A 20,122-nucleotide genomic window follows, 5' to 3' on the forward strand; every position below is an offset into this window, starting at 1 on the left:
CAGTCTGCAAAGGAGATTGCTTACAAATCACTTGTGCAACCCATCCTAGAATATTGCTAAACTGTGTGAAACCCATACCAAGTAGGAATAACAAGAGATAATGAACTTATACAGAGAAGGGCAGCACGAATTGTGACAGGTTTGTCGTACCTGTTGGAGAGTGGCATGAAGATGATAAAGAAACTGAATGGGCAGACACTTTAAGATACACACAACCTATCCTAGGAAAGCCCATTACAAAGTTTCATGGCCAGAATGCCCTGGCACAGTGCCCCGATGCAGCCTCTGGGCCAGATGGCGTCCACAATCAGATGCTCAAACACCTGTCCCCGGACTGTCAGCGATGTGTTCTTGCCATCTTCAACCGCATATGGGGTGATGGTGTCTTTCCGTCGCAGTGGCGAGAAAGTACCATCGTTCCGGTGCTGAAGCCTGGTAAGGACCCGCTTACTGTGGATAGCTATCGGCCCATCAGCTTGACAAATACTCTGTGCAAGCTACTGGAACGCATGGTGAGTCGACGGCTGTGTTGGCTGCTCGAGTCTCGGTGTCTTCTGGCTCAGTGCCAGAGCGGCTTCCGTCAGGGCCGTTCCACCGCCGATACTTTGGTCTTCCTTGAGTCTGCAATCCGCACTGCTTTTTCCAGGCGCCAACACCTCGTCTCCGTCTTTATCGACCTCTCCAGAGCATATGACATGACGTGGCGGCACCATATTCTCGCCACGTTGCACGGGTGGGGTCTCCGGGGCTCTCTCCCCATTTTTATTCAGAATTTTTTATCTGTTCGGACATTCCGCGTTTTAATTGGCACATCCCATAGTTCACTTCACATCCAGGAGAACGGCGTTCCACAGGGCTCTGTATTGAGCGTGCCCCTTTTCCTTGTGGCCATTAATGGCCTTGCAGCAGCAGTAGGGTCGTCTGTCTCACCCACGTTATATGCTGACGATTTCTGCATCTTTTTCAGCTCCTCCACCATTGGTGTTGCAGAACGTCGGTTGCAGGGAGCCATACGCAAGGTGCAGGCGTGGGCCTTAGACCATGGGTTTCAGTTTTCTCCTGCGAAGACTTGTGTTATGCACTTTTGTCGGCGTCGAACTGTCCATCCCCACCCTGAGCTCTGTCTTCAGGATGCTATGCTCAGGGTTGTTGACACTTACCGTTTTCTGGGATTGCTGTTCGATGCCCGGCTTACTTGGCTTCCACATATTCGTGAGCTCAAGTGTCAGTGCTGGCAGCATCTGAATGCCCTCCGCTGCCTCAGCACCACAACTTGGGGTGCAGACCGTAACACGCTGCTGCAGCTCTACAACGCCCTTGTGCTGTCCCGACTGGATTATGGGAGTGTGGCGTATGGCTCAGCGTCGCCCTCAGCGTTGCAACTGCTGGACCCCGTTCACCACTGTGGGGTTCGACAGGCGACAGGAGCATTCCGCACCAGTCCTGTTAATAGCCTACTTGCTGAGGCTGGGGTTCCTCCGCTCCACATTCGGCGTCAACAACTCTTAGCCAACTATGCTGCCCATGTCCGTTGTTCTCCCCGTCACCCTAACTACCATCTCCTTTTCGCCGATGCGGTAGTCCATATCCCACACCGGCGGCCGCGATCAGGCCACGCAATTGGGATCCGTGTTCGGTCACTCCTTAGTGAACTCGAGTCTTTGCCTCTTCCATATGCTTTTCAGGTCCACCCACATACACCACCTTGGTGCATTCGTCGGCCGCAGCTTCAGCTGGACCTCTCACAATGGCAAAAGGATTCAGTTCCTCCTGCAGTCTTGTGCCGCCAATTTCTTGCTCTCCTCGACGCATCCCGTGACTCGGAGGTTATCTATACAGATGGCTCGATGGTTGATGGCCGTGTGGGGTACGCTTACGCTCATGCGGACTATGTAGACCAGCGCTCCTTGCCGGACGGCTGCAGTGTTTACACTGCAGAGCTAACAGCCATTTTTCGTGCCCTTGAGCGTATTGGTACCAGCACTGGCGAGTCTTTTGTCATTTGCAGTGACTCTCTCAGTAGTCTACAGGCTCTTGACCAGTGCTACCCACGCCATCCCATTGTTGTTGCCATCCAGGAGTCCGTTCATGCTCTTGGACATCGTGGACGTTCAGTGGTGTTCATATGGACCCCGGGACACGTTGGGATAGCGGGAAACGAACACGCCGACAAGTTAGCTAAAGAAGCCACCCACAAATTGCCGTTGGAGATCGGCCTCCCGGCAACTGATCTCCGATCGGTGTTACGCCGTCGGGTCTTTGGGATGTGGGCAGACGAATGGCGCACTCTGTCTGTACCCAACAAGCTGCGGCGTGTAAAGGAGGCCACGACCGTGTGGGGTTCCTCCATGCGGGCCTCTCGCAGGGATTCTGTTGTTCTCTGTAGGCTCCGCATTGGTCACTCTTGGCTGACGCAGGGTCATCTGCTGCGTCGAGAGGACCCCCCTCATTGTCGCTGTGGTGCGAATTTGACGGTGGCCCATATATTGTTGGACTGTCCTCTTTTAACCGCCCTTAGGCGAACTTTTAATCTCCAGGGTGCTTTATCATCTCTTTTAGGTGACAATGTCTCTATGGCAGATCGGGTTTTAAGTTTTATTCGCGCAAGCGGCTTTTATGGGTCCATTTAATTTTCTTTTTTAACATCACCCTCTTTTGAGCTGTCTCTTCTAATTAGTTTTGTGTTGTGATTCGACTCCACCCTAAACTTTCAGGCTGGAGGTTTTAACGTGTTGCAGAGTGGCTGGCTCATCCTATTATTTTCGTGATCAGCCAGCCACAGTCCTCTGCTGTGCAGTTTTACTTCCTTCTGCCTTTGTTCTCTATGTTGATTTTGTTGCTGTGATCTGTTTTCTGTGTTGTCTTACAATGGACTATGGGGCTTTTCTTCCACCGGAATTTTTCTTTTAGTGCTTCGCCTGACTGGTGGATAGTTTCACTGTGCTCTGTGTTTTTATGAAACAAGGGACCAATGACCTTTGTAGTTTGGTCCCTTCAATCTTTAACCCAACCAACCAAAGTTTCACGGGAATATACTACTAGCCTCCAGTAGAATTTTCATGGGGATGGTAAGGACAAGATTAGATTGTTTACAGCACGTACAGAGACATTTAAACTGTAAGTCTTCCCACACTCTGTACAGAATGGGACACAGCCCTTATACCTGGTACAGGGGGATGTACCCTCTGCCATGTGCTTCAGTAGTCTGCAGAGTGTGGATGTAGCTATAGAAATTCTAGGCCATATTCCTCAGTGGCTCACAAGGAGAGGCACCCAGTGGTGGGATTGACTTTTTGAAATTTGCTGTATAGTGATGTAGGTTAAGGACTCAGATATCACACCATGCAGCCATTCCCCTTGGTGGACCCCTTTTTGTGAGTAATTGACAAAAAAAATTTGGAATTTCACATGATGTTCTACAGCTGTGAAAAAGTAATATTCAGTAGATCAGTTGCACAGCATAATGGCTAAGCTTCTATGCAAAAGGTTAACGGTTCAAATCTCATTGGATGGTATCTCAGTTCATATTTTTAAATCATTTTCAAAATGACTAGTCATTGTTTTCTTTCTATTAACTGAATTAAACATGTTGTTGTTGTGGTCTTCAGTCCTGAGACTGGTTTGATGCAGCTCTCCATGCTACTCTATCCTGTGCAAGCTTCTTCATCTCCCAGTACCTACTGCAACCTACATCCTTCTGAATCTGCTTAGTGTATTCATCTCTTGGTCTCCCTCTACGATTTTTACCCTCCACGCTGCCCTCCAGTGCTAAATTTGTGATCCCTTGATGCCTCAAAACATGTCCTACCAACCGATCCCTTCTTCTTGTCAAGTTGTGCCACAAACTTCTCTTCTCCCCAATCCTATTCAATACCTCCTCATTAGTTACGTGATCTACCCACCTTATCTTCAGCATTCTTCTGTAGCACCACATTTCGAAAGCTTCTATTCTCTTCTTATCCATACTAGTTATCGTTCATGTTTCACTTCCATACATGGCTACACTCCATACAAATACTTTCAGAAACGACTTCCTGACACTTAAATCTATACTCGACGTTAACAAATTTCTCCTCTTCAGAAACGATTTCCTTGCCATTGCCAGTCTACATTTTATATCCTCTCTACTTCGACCATCATCAGTTATTTTACTCCCTAAATAGCAAAACTCCTTTACTACTTTAAGTGTCTCATTTCCTAATCTAATTCCCTCAGGATCACCCGATTTAATTTGACTACATTCCATTATCCTCGTTTTGCTTTTGTTGATGTTCATCTTATATCCTCCTTTCAAGACACTGTCCATTCCGTTCAACTGCTCTTCCAAGTCCTTTGCTGTCTCTGACAGAATTACAATGTCATCGGCAAACCTCAAAGTTTTTACTTCTTCTCCATGAATTTTAATACCTACTCCGAATTTTTCTTTTGTTTCCTTTACTGATTGCTCAATATATAGATTGAATAACATCGGGGAGGGGCTACAACCCTGTCTCACTCCTTTCCCAACCACTGCTTCCCTTTCATGCCCCTCGACTCTTACAACTGCCATCTGGTTTCTGTACAAATTGTAAATAGCCTTTCGCTCCCTGTATTTTACCCCTGCCACCCTCAGAATTTGAAAGAGAGTATTCCAGTCAACATTGTCAAAAGCTTTCTCTAAGTCTACAAATGCTAGAAACGTAGGTTTACCTTTTCTTAATCTTTCTTCTAAGATAAGTCGTAAGGTTAGTATTGCCTCACGTGTTCCAACATTTCTGCGGAATCCAAACTGATCTTCCTCGAGGTCCGTTTCTACCAGTTTTTCCATTCGTCTGTAAAGAATTCACGTTTGTATTTTGCAGCTGTGACTTATTAAACTGATAGTTCGGTAATTTTCACATCTGTCAACACCTGCTTTCTTTGGGATTGGAATTATTATATTCTTCTTGAAGTCTGAGGGTATTTCACCTGTCTCATACATCTTGCTCACCAGATGGTAGAGTTTTGTCAGGACTGGCTCTCCCAAGGCCGTCAGTAGTTCTAATGGAATGTTGTCTACTCCCAGGGCCTTGTTTCGACTCAGGTCTTTCAGCGCTCTGTCAAACTCTTCACACAGTATCATATCTCCCATTTCATCTTCATCTACATCCTCTTCCATTTCCATAATATTGTCCTCAAGTACATCGCCCTTGTATAAACCCTCTATATACTCCTTCCACCTTTCTGCTTTCCCTTCTTTGTTTAGAACTGGGTTGCCATCAAAGCTCTTGATATTCATACAAGTGGTTCTCTTCTCTCCAAAGGTTTCTTTAATTTTCCTGTAGGCAGTATCTATCTTACCCCTAGTGAGACAAGCCTTTACATCCTTACATTTGTCCTCTAGCCATCCCTGCTTAGCCATTTTGCACTTCCTGTCGATCTCATTTTTGAGACGTTTGTATTCCTTTTTGCCTGCTTCATTTACTGCATTTTTATATTTTCTCCTTTCATCAATTAAATTCAATATTTCTTCTGTTACCCAAGGATTTCTATTAGCCCTCGTCTTTTTACCTACTTGATCGTCTGCTGCTTTCACTACTTCATCCCTCAGAGCTACCCATTCTTCTTCTACTGTATTTCTTTCCCCCATTCCTGTCAATTGTTCCCTTATGCTCTCCCTGAAACTCTCTACAACCTCTCGTTCTTTCAGTTTATCCAGGTCCCATCTCCTTAAATTCCCACCTTTTTGCAGTTTCTTCAGTTTCAATCTGCAGTTCATAACCAAGAGATTGTGGTCAGAATCCATATCTGCCCCTGGAAATGTCTTACAATTTAAAACCTGTTTCCTAAATCTCTGTCTTACCATTATATAATCTATCTGATACCTTTTAGTATCTCCAGGATTCTTCCAGGTATACAACCTTCTTTTATGATTCTTGAACCAAGTGTTAGCTATGATTAAGTTATGCTCTGTGCAAAATTCTACAAGGCGGCTTCCTCTTTCATTTCTTCCCCCCAATCCATATTCACCTACTATGTTCCCTTCTCTCCCTTTTCCTACTGACGAATTCCAGTCACCCATAACTATTAAATTTTCGTCTCCCTTCACTACCTGAATAATTTCTTTTATCTCGTCATACATTTCATCAATTTCTTCATCATCTACAGAGCTAGTTGGCATATAAACTTGTACCACTGTAGTAGGCATGGGCTTTGTGTCTATCTTGGCCACAATAATATGTTCACTATGCTGTTTGTAGTAGCTACCCGCACTCCTATTTTTTTATTCATTATTAAACCTACTCCTGCATTACCTCTATTTGATTTTGTATTTATAACCCTGTAATCACCTGACCAAAAGTCTTGTTCCTCCTGCCACCGAACTTCACTAATTCCCACTATATCTAACTTTAACCTATCCATTTCCCTTTTTAAATTTTCTAACCTACCTGCCTGATTAAGGGATCTGACATTCCACGCTACGATCCGTAGAATGCCAGTTTTCTTTCTCCTGATAACGACGTCCTCCTGAGTAGCCCCCACCCAGAGATCCGAATGGGGGACTATTTTACCTTTGGAATATTTAACCCAAGAGGACGCCATCATCATTTAATCATACAGTAAAGCTGCATGTCCTCGGGAAAAATTACGGCTGTAGTTTCCCCTGCTTTCAGCCGTTCGCAGTACCAGCACAGCAAGGCCGTTTTGGTTAATGTTACAAGGCCAGATCAGTCAATCAGCCTGACTGTTGCCCCTGCAACTACTGAAAAGGCTGCTGCCCCTCTTCAGGAACCACATGTTTGTCTAGCCTCTCAACAGATACCCCTCCGTTGTGGTTGCACCTACGGTACGGCCATCTGTATCGCTGAGGCACGCAAGCCTCCCCACCAACGGCAAGGTCCATGGTTCATGGGGGGCTGGGAATTAAACATAACTTTATTATTTCAATTCCTTTTGAGGTACATTGTTTTAATCACCATTTAACTTTTTCAATTGCTCTAATTTTTTTTTCTTCTTGTTCAGGAATACAGAAATACAGGTCGCTGAGGAATGAAATAAATAGGAAGTACAAGAAAGCTAAAACGAAATGGCTGCATGAAAAATGTCAAGAAATCAAGAAAGAAATGATTGTTGAAAGGACTGATTCAGCATATAGGACAGCCAAAACAACCTTCGGTGAAGTTAAAAGCAAGGGTGGCAGCATTAAGAATGCAACAGGAATTCCACTGTTAAAAACAGATGAGAGAGTGGATAGGTGGGAAGAGTATATTGAAGGCCTCTACGAGGTGGAAGATTTGTCTGATGTGATAGAAGAAGAAAGTGGAGTCGATTTAGAAGAGATAGGAGATCCAGTATTAGAATCAGAATTTAAAAGAGCTTTGGAGACCTTACGATCAAATAAGGCAGAAGGGATAGACAACATTTCATCAGAATTTCTAAAATCATTGGGGGAAGTGGCAACAGAACAACTATTCACATTGTTGTGTAGAACATAAAAGTCTGGTGACATACCATCTGACTTTTGGGAAAATATCATCCACACAATGCCGAAGACTGGGAGAGCCTACAAGACACCTTCACGGGATTTGTTGACCTGAAAAAGTGTTCAGCAATGTAAAATTGTGCAGAATGTTTGAGATTCTGAGAATAATACGGATAAGCTACAGGGAGAGACGGGTAATATACAATATGTACTAGAGCTAAGAGGGAATAGTAATAGTGGACGACCAGGAACGAAGTGCTCAGATTAAAAAGGGTATAAGACAGGGATGTAGTCTTTTGCCTGTACTGTGCAATCTGTACACCGAAGAAGCAACGATGGAAATAAAGGAAAATTTCAGGAGTGGAATTAAAATTCAAGGTGAAAGTATATCCGTTGTAACATTAGTTGATGACATTGCTATCCTGAGGTGAATGTGAAGAAGAATCATTACAAGATCTCCTGAACGTAATTGACAGTTTAATCAGTGCAGAATATGGATTGAGAGTAAATAAAAGAAAGACAAAAGTAATGAGAAGTGGCAGAAGCAAGAAACTTAGCATCAGGATTGACAGTCATGAAGCAGATGAAGTAAAGGAATTCTACAACCTAAGCAGCAAAATAACCAGTGGTGGAACATGGAGGACATCAAAAGCAGTTTAGCACTGGCAGAAAGGACATTCCTGGCAAGAGAAGTCTACTAGTATCAAACATAGACCTTAATTTGAGGAAAAAATTTCTCTGAGTTTGTGCGTTTGGAACACAGAATGCCAGTGAAACATGGACTGTGGGAAAACCGGAAGAGAAGAGAATCAAGGCATTTGAGATGTACTACAGACGAATGTTGAAAATTAGCTTTGAGGAGGTTCTGCGCAGAATCGGAGAAGAAAGGAGTATGTGGAAATCACTGACAAGGAGAAGGGACGGGATGATAGGACATCTGTTAGGACATCAGGGAATGAGTTCCATGGTACTAGAGGGAGCTGTAGAGGGTAAAACGGCAAAAACTGTAGAGGAAGACACAGACTGCAATAAATCCAGCAAATAATTGAGGGCGTAGGTTGCAAGTGCTACTCTAAGATGAAGAGATTGGCACACAAGAGAAATTTGGGGTGAGCCGCATCAAACCAGCCAGAAGATTGATGACTCAAAAACGGATGCTACATCCACTCATCACGCTTTCTTTCTTCTAAGATCAATTATCTGCAGTTAAAAAATAATCCTTTTATTCTCCTCTGTCAAAGGGTTCCATGTCACATAAATATTGCAATGAAGGTTCTCACTGTAGCCAAAAGGATCTGTCTGTGTAGTGAAATGGGTTGTTGTTGTTGTTGTTATTGTTGCTGTAGTAAGTTGCTCCATGCAAACAATAATATTGCAGTTTTACTTCTGTTTTTCAGTCAAAAGCTCTTATTTCCTGAAATTTCATAACTTTATTTTTCAACTGTCACTGGCGTTGAGTATGAGTCCTGTGCTGCAACTCAGTGTTCAGTTTGGCACCAGCTGTATGTTTCATCTTTGTGTACGACAGATAATGGTTGTGAACCATTTGAGAAACGACTTGCTTCAGTTTATAGTTTGGTGGTACTGCATTTCTGTACACTTGACATAGCTATGTAACTGTTCTGTCACATTTGCTCAGCGTCATTGATTAATGGTGTATTTCTGGGTGTGTAGCCAAGTTGTTTCCATTATATGCAAAATATTTTGACAGTGATCCAGTTGTCTTCTCGAGTTGTCATCAGCCGTATTAAGAGTCCTTTTGCCTGGACTCCAGACTGAAGCGTTGCCAGTTTCGTACCACTCTTACTGCCTGCTAAATGCTTTAATGCTCCTTTTTCAGAGCCTGCTCTGTTACCCCTCGAAACATGTATTCTCTTTGCATTTTCCAGCTCTTGTGGATGAGATGGCTACTGAGACCTTAACATACTGCGTGTCGGACCTCATGTCTAGTTTAAATTGAGATCTCAGTTACGGTTGAACAAGTCTTCCCACATCTTTATTTTGGTAGACTACCTTATTACGCTCTCCCTGAAAATCGGCACTTGCACTGCAGTACTGCTCTTGTCGTTTTTCGTTTCACGAATACACTCGAGGTAGTGTGCTCGGCAATAGCTGAAATGCTGGGTTACATTAATCAGTGTGTCACCGATGTTCGTCACAGCTCTCCTCCATCTCACATTCTGTTGGAATGTCAGAAAACCTAATAAACGGGGGCTGAGGTTTTAATTTGGGCAGCGAGTGTAAATAATGGTACAGGTCACAGCAACTGATAAAGACACTCCATTCGGTCACGAAAATATTGTGCGTAAAAATGGAATCCACAGGTAAGCCACACACCCAAAAGTACGGCATCGAGTCGTAATGGATAATGTTCCGCGGTGCCACTGTAGGAGCAATTCCCTTCTTCATTGCAGCACTTGCCGGCTGCCCGCCTCCACCGCTCGTGGAGCACAGCACGATGTCCTCGCCGACGTCGGAGACTTCGTACCCCGTGGGGTCATCGGTGAGCTACAGCTGCTTCCAGGGCTACGTGCTGGAGGGGGAGCACATCATCACCTGCAATCCCTCCGGCCTCTGGGAGCCTTCCCCGTTGCCGACGTGCAGAGCTGATCCACAACCTTACGGTATGTAACCGTAAATACATGCTCTGCCCCTTCTGTCATCCTGTTTCTCTTTGATGCCTCAATAAGGTACTCTCATCATTTTGCTGTTGTTTGTGCATCACTAGACCCATTTGCATGTCAGAAATGAGCACGTTAAGTCTGATCCCCCTAGTCCTTCTCTTTCTGCGTGTTGTATACTGACTCTCCTTATACATTCATTCATTCACACATCATGTTTCATCAATTCCATCATGGCTGCAGAACTTAAAGGGTGTAGAACAAGTCGAGTTGTACCTTAACATGCAGGAGCCACCACTGCTGGATACTTCTGTAAAGTACTCTAACAACAAATTGTGAGTAGTACTAACCTACTCACACTGATAATGATGGTAATTACTTCTGTATTACTTTATAAGTGCATGTTAGCAAATATCGGCAACTTTGACAGAAACTATTGTTCCTCCTCCTGTATTAAACAGCTGCTATCATTATCTGATATTTCAAACAAAGCATTTTAACTTTGCACACTACTATTAGATGTTTGTATACTGTCTAGGATTTGTCTGAGAGAAATATTAGAGTTTGGCAGAATTTACGTTGCTGAGTCCAAAGTATATATTCCAGTAGTGAAACATGGCAGCAGTTCAGTGGTGATTTGGGCAGACGTATCAGGACATTCTGTGGTCCTCATAGTTACTGTGCAAGGTCGCATTACTGTCAAGAATTATGTGACCAATTTGTCTGATTAGGTACGTGTCACAGTACAAAGTTTGTTCATGAATGGTGATACTGTGCTCAGAGACAACATGCCCGCTGTTCACACTGTTCGCACCATCCAGGACTTGTTTTGTGAGTAAAAGGATAAATTGGTGCATTTCTCCCAGACACCACATTCGCCAGATCTCAGTATTATCGAGCCTCTGTGATCTACTTTGGAGAGAACTGTGCGTGACCCACCTTCATCATTGTTACCTGAACTTACCACAATTTTCCAAGAAGAATGGTACTTTGTAAGATTCCTTTGAAAACCATACAAGACCAGTATTTATCCATGTCTTGTGTTTCTGCTGTATCCATATTTTTGCCCACCTACTGTATCTTGTTGAAGGGTTGCCTAATGAAATATTCTTTTACTTTTTGTAAAAAATATTTTTATGTTCAATATCCTGTCGTATATCTACCTATGACCTTTTAGACTTTTGGAGCAGAATATAAAACTTCATTCTGAACCCTAAAGAGGGAGAGGTAGTGTGTATGGACTTTATTTCTACTCCCAGTATAATTATTGTGAATTGCTGAATTCATCCTAAAATCATTCTTGTTATTAACTATAAATATAATTATGGAGTAAATGTATTGAATGTAAGTGTAAAATTAACAACATCCTCGAAAATATAGTGCATCTGCAAAGTCTCTCCACGGCGGCGAGCTCTGCACATCTCACCTTGCAAGGCACATAAGGTTGCAGCACATTTGTGTTGCTGTACAAGCTAGGGGCTGGGATTCAATGCTGGTGGTTGCAGTAATGTTGGACAATGGAATTCGATATCATTATAATTAAAACAATGAAATTAATTACGTATGATTAAATACACTGTACTCACGAATACCACAGTAGGTGCTGGAAATGTTTTCCTCTTTCTTGAATGCATAGCTCAATATGTTTACATTTATTTGTGAACACTTTTAGCAGTGTTCAAATGTAATAGAATGCAGATAATCAGTTATCGGCGTCTCCAGTTCATCTGTTGTGCTCGGTTTATTTTGATACAAAAATGTTATAACTGCATGCCAAAGAAAATAGTTTGATGGAGACAGAGCTGGTGAGTGCAGGGACCGGGGACGTTTTGTAATTACTCTATCTCCAAATATTTCATCTATAAGTTGTAGGGACTGGGCACTAGTGTTGCCTTGTTGGGAAAATGGAATGATTAATCTCATTTTCATTCAGCAGGGCAGTAAATGGATAAATTGTCTGGGAACGGAAGACATCAGAAATGACAGTAATATCATAAAAGATCAGCCCTATGGTTCGCATTCACATTTCACCAATCCAAACACTGGTTTTCTCTGCATGCAATGGTATTTCTCTTAAGGAATGTGGACTTTCTGATGACCAAATTCGTGAATTTTTGGAATTAATGCAGCCTGATAGATGAAACCAAGTCTCATCACTGAAAAAGGTTAAATCTAAAACAAGAACTCCACATTGATTAACAAATGACTGAAACCATTCGTAATAAGCAATTTGTTTGGCACGGTGCGTACAGTGTATTTATTGCACTGCAGTAATTTAATATGGACACATTGCCTATTCTTTGGTTATGACCTTAAGTGCTGTTGTATGAGAGACTTTAGCCTCCTGTAATAATCTCCTCACTGATTTTTTTGGACTCTGTTGTCACGATGTCCAAAATGTCATCAAGCTTCTGTCCTATAAAACTGTGAGCCACCCAGCTAATGGTGCATCATGAACTGAACTTTTTGCTGTCCGAAATTTGCAAATTAAATCGCGTACAGTGTCACAATGTGTGCACCTTGAAGCAGGAAAATGTAATGTAAATTACCACCGCAGATGCTTCGTAAAGTTTCTTCCTGCATGGAAAACCTCTTCCACTAAACACATGCTCTCTGTAGTTGTAAGCATTTTCACTACACTCAGGTTACACGAGAACTAGACGATAACACAACTAACAGCTGCAGTGCACATGTAACTCTACTACCCCCACCCTACCAGAGCATGTCCATGTAATACGTGCAGACGAGACTCGAAAGTACTGCCAACATTACGCACCCCACAAGGCAAGACATGCAAGGCTCGCCACTGCGGCATATTCGGTTACCAACTTTATACAATAATATTCTTATTGCGTAATTGTGTAGATTAAGTCTTTTCTTCAGCGTAGCTGCAGTGATCCCAAAAATTATTCCACAGGATAGAATTGAGAGACAGAATGGTACCAATTCTGTCTATAGATGAACATAATGAGATTTCCAAGTGCAAAACAGGCAGAACTGAGCTTTTAGGTTAACGTATATACATGCTGGCACCACCTCTGTTTACATTTGGATGCCCAAGGACTTCACACATCATGTCTAATCTAGTCTGTTCCCATTGATCTCCACATCTCCTCGTGCTGTGCTGTTAGGATTCTATCAACGTGCCATCCCTCCCCTTTCCAAGTGAACTGATGAGGCTCTTGAAGTCTTCCAGGCAAAGTGAACATTTCGTTAGTGTTCAGCTAGATTATCATGCCATTCAACTAGATTATCACGCCATTTAAAGGTGTATAAAATTAGAGTTTGATTTTGTAGCACAAGGGCTAGTTTCATACTAATTTTCCACTCGGCAACATTTGTTGTTTAATTTATTTAGAATTGATTTGTAAGTTTTTTATGGCTTCAGTTTGAGGCACTCGGGCACAATTATCTAAATGAAATTCATCTGCAAATGTATCCCGCAGCTGTATTGTAACATCCACTAATGTGCTAAATAAGAGTGATTTGGTACTGTACATGTACTTTATTACATTGTTTAGAACACATTTTGTTTCCCCCACTATTCAATAATTTACTTCTTTAGTATATCCGTATCATCATGTGCCTATGAACCAGTCCCTCTTTGAAACTTCCTAACATATTGAAACTGTGTGCTGGACTGAGACTCGGACTTGGGACCTTTGCCTTTCACGGGCAAGTGCTCTACCATCCGAGCTACCCAAGCACGATTCGCGCCCCATCTTCACAGATTTACTTCCCCAAGGCTGTGGCTAAGCCGTGTCTCCGCAATATCCTTTCTTCCAGGAGTGCTAGTCCTGCAGGTTCACAGAAGAGCTTCTGTGAAGTTTGGAAGGTAGGAGACACGGTACTGGCAGAATTGAAGCTGTGAAGACGGGTCGTGAGTCGTGCTTGGGTAACTCAGATGGTAGAGCACTTGCCCGCGAAAGGCAAAGGTCCCGAGTTCGAGTCTCGGTCCGGCACACAGTTTTAATCTTTCAGGAAGCTTCATATCAGCGCACACTCCACTGCAGAGTGAAAATCTCATTCACTCCCTCTTTACTGACATTATAATTTAAAATTGTTATAAACTGTTAAAATAAAAAGGACAACCACTGGTCAGTTGAAACTGATGCTTCCATTCTACCCAATTGTTGTTACAAGAAAATAAAATGAACAGTAGTTTTCTTTTTCAATTGAAATCTTGTGGGAAAACTTACAGCATTTTGTTCAGTATGGATTTTGTGTTGCTTTCTTCAGGGTGGCTACTTGTCTGGAAAACCTGGGAAATTGGTGATTCTCAGGGGTTTAGAATTTACCAGAAAATTAGGGACATGTCAGTGATTTCTGAAAGACTAAGGGAATTCTAGGACATTTGGTGAGTAGGGGAGTTGAACTGTTCATAGAGAGACAGAGAGAAATGTGCTTACTTATTTTGTTAAAAAAACCTCTCAAGATTTTTCACCAGAAACAGTCAGTTGTTGGGTTGCGTAAGAAGAGGTGAAGAAGTGCATTAGCCGGCCGAAGTGGCCGTGCGGTTAAAGGCGCTGCAGTCTGGAACCGCAAGACCGCTACGGTCGCAGGTTCGAATCCTGCCTCGGGCATGGATGTTTGTCATGTCCTTAGGTTAGTTAGGTTTAACTAGTTCTAAGTTCTAGGGGACTAATGACCTCAGCAGTTGAGTCCCATAGTGCTCAGAGCCATTTGAAGTCCATTAAATTATTGTAATATTTGTCACTCAATGACATTTGCTTATGATGCACTGATCCATGTCGAGAATCTTCGTTATTGACAGTGGGTTTTAGAGATTCAGGTCTGCTTCCCATTGCACAGTTGATTCTAAGTACAACTGACTTCAATTTGCACATCAAAATTTGTCACTTGGTTGTAAGTTTGTTAATCACACAAAAGCAAGGGTTATCTTTTTTCATCTATGCAGGGTGGTTTTGGTAAATGGGAGCACTACAGGAAACAAGCAAAAAATGTTACAGAAATATGGCCAGAAATTCACGGTGTCTGTGCTACAGGATGTTCATCAGATCTGTACAGTACAACATAGATGAAGTGTTTGAACTGGCCCCGGAGAGCCTCTAAGTGTACCGGAACACGATGCAGCAGCGACTGACGTGTAAGTTCATATGTGCTGTCCTGCAACTGAGTGGTATCACACTCATCGAGACTGTGTTGTTCCAGTGTCTGCACTTATAGGATGAGACAGGTGCACCCGCAGACAGAAAACTGAAGGGTCAAGGTCTAGTGACCAGGCGAGCTGTGTGACTGGACAGTTGATCAGGGTAGATGTTGTCGAGATGCCTTTTCATGGAGATATAGACGTCAGCTGGAGTACCATTGTGTAGTAGTGTCATAAACCTTCATATCACCATCTTCCAGCAGGGAGGCAGGGTCACCCACAGAGACAGCGAGTACACCTCTCCTGGGAGATGTGGTGAAAAGATGACTGGTCCCATAAGGTGGTTGCCAATAATCCCTGCTCACTCATTAAGACTGAACTGATTCTGATATTCACTAGTACACACAGAAAATACTGAGTTGCCTGGCATGTTTTCATGTGCTTTATTTATTGATACCTACACTATTTAAGTTCTTTTACCCCAACTTCAATCTCTGGCCACTTGTCCTATGACCTTTTGTGCTACTTATCTTCTTGGGGATTGTTCCCTACATTTGCTCTCATTTAGCAAAATCACTTCGTAAAGAAAATACAAATGTGAACTCAGATCTGTGAACACACCGTTAGTACATTAGCAATGAGTATTCAGGCTTTGGTTCTCTTTCAGTAATTTCAGTGCAAATTAGTACTTTGCTAACTTTCTTGGACTTGCGTGCTGCACTACAGTGTGGAAAGCTTCAGTTTTCAAATAGGATGCATTGTTTCCATCAGAGGCTATTGGTATTATCTTCTGTGGGCAACAGTTGGAAGCAGCAGTTCCTGTCAGGATTTTTTTGTATACTTATGTTTATTGCACAGTTCCACCCTTGTCACGGAATAGTGATGGACGGTACTAACAAGAGAATTGCCATTTAAAATTTAACCATAATGTTACAAATGTTATATCTTGTTTTCAGTCCTAGTTGAACTTGGGATAATAACTGGCAACAGGGCAGCTTGAAAAATATTTAGCCGTGAAAACTAGTAAAATAAAAAAATAAAAAAGTAAAACAAAACTTATTCTCACGTATAACGAAAATTGATTCAATAAAATTAGGACTTCATTCTTGGAAAAACTTGGAAGATATCTGCATGGTGCAAATAATGGCATTAGACCCTGAACAATAAAAACTAAGAGATCCTTCACATGATGACTGAAAAAGCTTCCTTTAATCACTCAAATTTAAAGCTTTTCAAATCAATTAAGTACCTAGGGATTAAAGTTCAGACCAACTTAAATTGGATGCATCACATAGAAAACATTATGGGGAAGATTAATAATAGATTGCATTTTCCTGGCATGACAGAAGCCGCACCAAATGTACTAAAGAGACTGCCTTGCCTTCAATATACTTGCTTATCCTCTTCTACTGTATTGCTGTGGGGTATGAGATCCTTACCAAATAGTATTGATGCAAAACATTGCAAAAGTTCAGAGAAGTCACGTCATTTAGCATTACCCAATATTAAAGCTGCCAGGGACTCAAGAAGGAGGTCAGTATGCAGCAATGAAAAATTTTTGATCTCCTGTCCTATACCATAAAATGTCTGACAGGTAGCAAAGCAAGTTTTAAACCTAACCTAAAATCATTTTTTGTGGACAACTCCTACTATTTCATGGACAGATTTCTATTTAAAACTGGTAGTTTTTAAGGTAACTAAATATCTCAAAAACAACGCATCGTATGGAGAAAAAAAATGTTCTGGGTGAAAAGTTAATATTAGTAAAGGGACAATAGGAGACAACTGTGTGTCCTACAACTGACCACCTCTTAACCACTCCTCTTGTGTGGTCGGGTCACCCTTGTATTTTCAATTGGGGATTTCCCACCCCCCCTTTTCTTTTCTCCAGATTCTACATAAAAAAAATATGTACAGTTTACTCAAACCATTGTTTTCCATTTGTGGTATATGGCACTGTAATCGACACAAATATCAAGTGTGGCTGTTTATGCAATTAACAGCTGACATATTTGGTTCTCCTTTCATTTACACTGTAAATGTAAACTTTTATGTCCTATGATATTTGTCTTCAAAATTTACTTTAGGGTTGTAAATTAGACTGTACAGAACAGTGTGGTTACCCATTTCAGTTGCTGGTTAGAAACTATTTGTAGCCTGATCCAGGAACAATTACATGGATGTAACAGTTCTCTGTTCCCATTGGGATGCTTGATATCGGTGAGTCCCGTTGCCTGTCACTGTTAGGGTGCTTCATTTCAGTGAATACCCTTGGGTCTGTCGCCATCACTTCATGGACATTTTACCTTACTACAGTGGTTGGAACTTGCATTCTGCCAGTAGCCACATAGTGGCCTGCCCAAGAATTAAGGCAGTTGGATGGAAACACACAGTGAAATCAGTCACCCTGATGGTGGGGTTCAAGGCCAACCACCGAAATCAAACATTCCGATGGTTTGGGGACTCGCCACAATCTACCCCACAAGGAACAAAAGACTACATTACTATACAAGTAGCTTATTTGTCAGAAACATCATGTCTACTATTTGTACTGTACAACCACATTTGCAACACTCAATTCAGATGTTCCATAGAACATGTAGCTAACTAACTAACTAATTAACTGACTAATTATCAAGAAATAGAGGAGAGATGAATATGATACATGAGTTGGGGTAGGAATCATAGAGACAAAAAATTGTTTCATTGTTGTGAGTGTTTTTTTTTTTTTTAAACCATAAAATTTCAGTCACCAACTTCCTCCTCTGTATGTTAAAATAATCTTTTGACTTCACCTAGATAGGGAGAAATGACCAGCATGATAAAATAAGGGAAATAACTGCTCACAAAAAAGATTTAGGCTTTCATTTTTCCCACGGGCTATTCCAGAATGGAACAGTAGAGAAAAATTCTGAAAGTGATTCTATGAATCGCCTGTCAAACACTCAAGTAATGGAGTAATCACATAGGTGTAAATGTTCGGGAAATCTTTTGATGAAATAGTCGCCACCCTGTTCTTTTGATAAACTTCGTGCCAGTTTCTCCAATCTCTCCTGACAGTGATTTAACTTTCTCCAACAGCCTACCTGAGTACATCGAGTGTGCTGCTCGTGTCCCTCGCAGTGGCCCTCGGCGTCTCACTCATCCTGCTCGTGGTCTGTGTGGTGGTGGTGTGTCGCCACCAGGGGCCCAAGACACGCCCTGGAGTTCCGTCACCCTCGTCGTCAACTGGAGGAGGCGGAGGCCATCGCGGTGGCTGTGGCGGACCACCTGGTTCTCTTGGCGGGCCACGCCACTCTTCTCCGACAGGATGCGTTGCCACATCTGGAGGTGTATTGCATGACCCAGACAGGGTCGCCCTTATCGCATTTGCTGATGGAGTTCAGTTGGGAGAGGTTGGTAAATTGTATCATTAACTGAGGAGAACTACAAAATTATGAGACATAGTTGCTGACCAACACTTACCTTCCTTCCTGCTGTGGGTTTTGCTGCATTCCGTTCAGTAGTTACAGCAGCAGCAGTCAGGATGATAGACTAATCTGGCCTTGTAACATCAGCCAACATAGTCTTGCTGTGCTGGTACAGCAAAGGACGAAAGGCAAGGGGGAACAACAGCCATTATAGTTCCCGAGGACATGCAGCTCTACTGTAAGGTTTAATGATTGTGGTAGCTTCTTGTGTAAAATATTGTGGACTCTGTGGATGAGGGCTACTCAGGAGGATGTCATCATAAGAAAAACAAAATTACCATTCTACAAGTCAGTGTGTGGAATGGTAGGTCCCTTAATCAGGTAGGCAACGATTAAATGAAATGCCAAAGGAATACAATAGAAGGAGAATGAGTAGCTTTGAGAGATGAAGTAGTGAAGACAGTAGAGGGTCAAACAGGCAAAAAGACAAAGTTGAGTAGAAACCCCTGAATAACTTTGGAGGCTTTAATTTAATTGTTGAAAGGAGAAAATACAAAAATGCAACAAATGGAGTGACCAAAAAGGAATACAAACATTTAAAAAATCAGACCAACAGAATATTCAAAATGGCTGGACGGGAATGGTTAGAGGACAAATGGAAAGCTTTAGTTATATGCACAGTAGTAGAAATTGCTACTCATCATATAGAGGACGTGTTGTGCCTGTCTGTGGCTCAATGTCTTCTCTGTATGGTGAGTAGCAGTCTATCCTTTTCATAATATTTTTGTTATTCTGTCCTGGATTTTCTGTTGCATGATAAGAGAAAGATAGATATGTCCTATAAAAATTAGAGACCTTTGGAGAAAACAGAAGCACGGGTATGAATATCAAGAGTTCATATGGCAAGCCAGAATTAAACAAAGAGTGGAAAGGTGAAAGTTGGAAGGATTATATAGAAGGGCTAAACAAGGAAACTGAATGTGAAGGCAGTGTTATAGGTAGGGAAGAGGAGATAGATAAAGATGAATTGGAAGATATGACTCTGTGAAAAGAATTTAAGGAATACTGAATGGCCTACGTTGAAACAAAGCCCCTGAGTAAAGTAGATGACATTCCCTCAGAATTATAGAGGTACTTGGGCTGCCAGCCATAACAGAACTATTTCAACTTGTATGCAAGATATATGAGACAGTTGAAATACCCTCACATGTCGAGAAGGATAAAATAATAATCCAGGTTCAAAGTAGGGACCTGGAGACAGGTGTGAATATTATTGAACTAGTAGTAGCTGACTTTGTAGAAGATCACTTGCATTCCAGAGTAATGTAGGAACTCTTGAGGTAGTACTGATACAGTGAGTTAGCTAAGAAGATAGGTTAAAGAAAGTCGCCTACATTTACACATTTGTAGATATAGAGAAAGTTTGACTGGATTACATTCTTTGAAATTGTGGAGGTTGTAATGTTCCCCTCCCACAATTTGTTGATACCACTACTATTGTCCCTGGTAAAGTCTCTTTTTTGGAAAATACGAGAATAGT

At 42.2% G+C, this 20,122-nt stretch overlaps 1 protein-coding gene across 1 annotated transcript in view; it reads left to right on the forward strand.

Annotated features, from left to right (window-relative positions):
- Nucleotides 1-20,122, forward strand: part of LOC124717043 (sushi, von Willebrand factor type A, EGF and pentraxin domain-containing protein 1-like) — a 134,872-nt gene that overhangs the window by 86,074 nt on the left and 28,676 nt on the right. The window contains exons 7-8 of the mRNA XM_047243705.1: nucleotides 9,856-10,065; nucleotides 18,254-18,567. Of these exons, the coding sequence (XP_047099661.1) occupies nucleotides 9,856-10,065; nucleotides 18,254-18,567 (524 nt within the window). The remainder of the gene's footprint in view (nucleotides 1-9,855; nucleotides 10,066-18,253; nucleotides 18,568-20,122) is intronic.

Source organism: Schistocerca piceifrons, chromosome 9, assembly GCF_021461385.2.
Source record: "Schistocerca piceifrons isolate TAMUIC-IGC-003096 chromosome 9, iqSchPice1.1, whole genome shotgun sequence".
NCBI lineage: Eukaryota > Metazoa > Arthropoda > Insecta > Orthoptera > Acrididae > Schistocerca > Schistocerca piceifrons.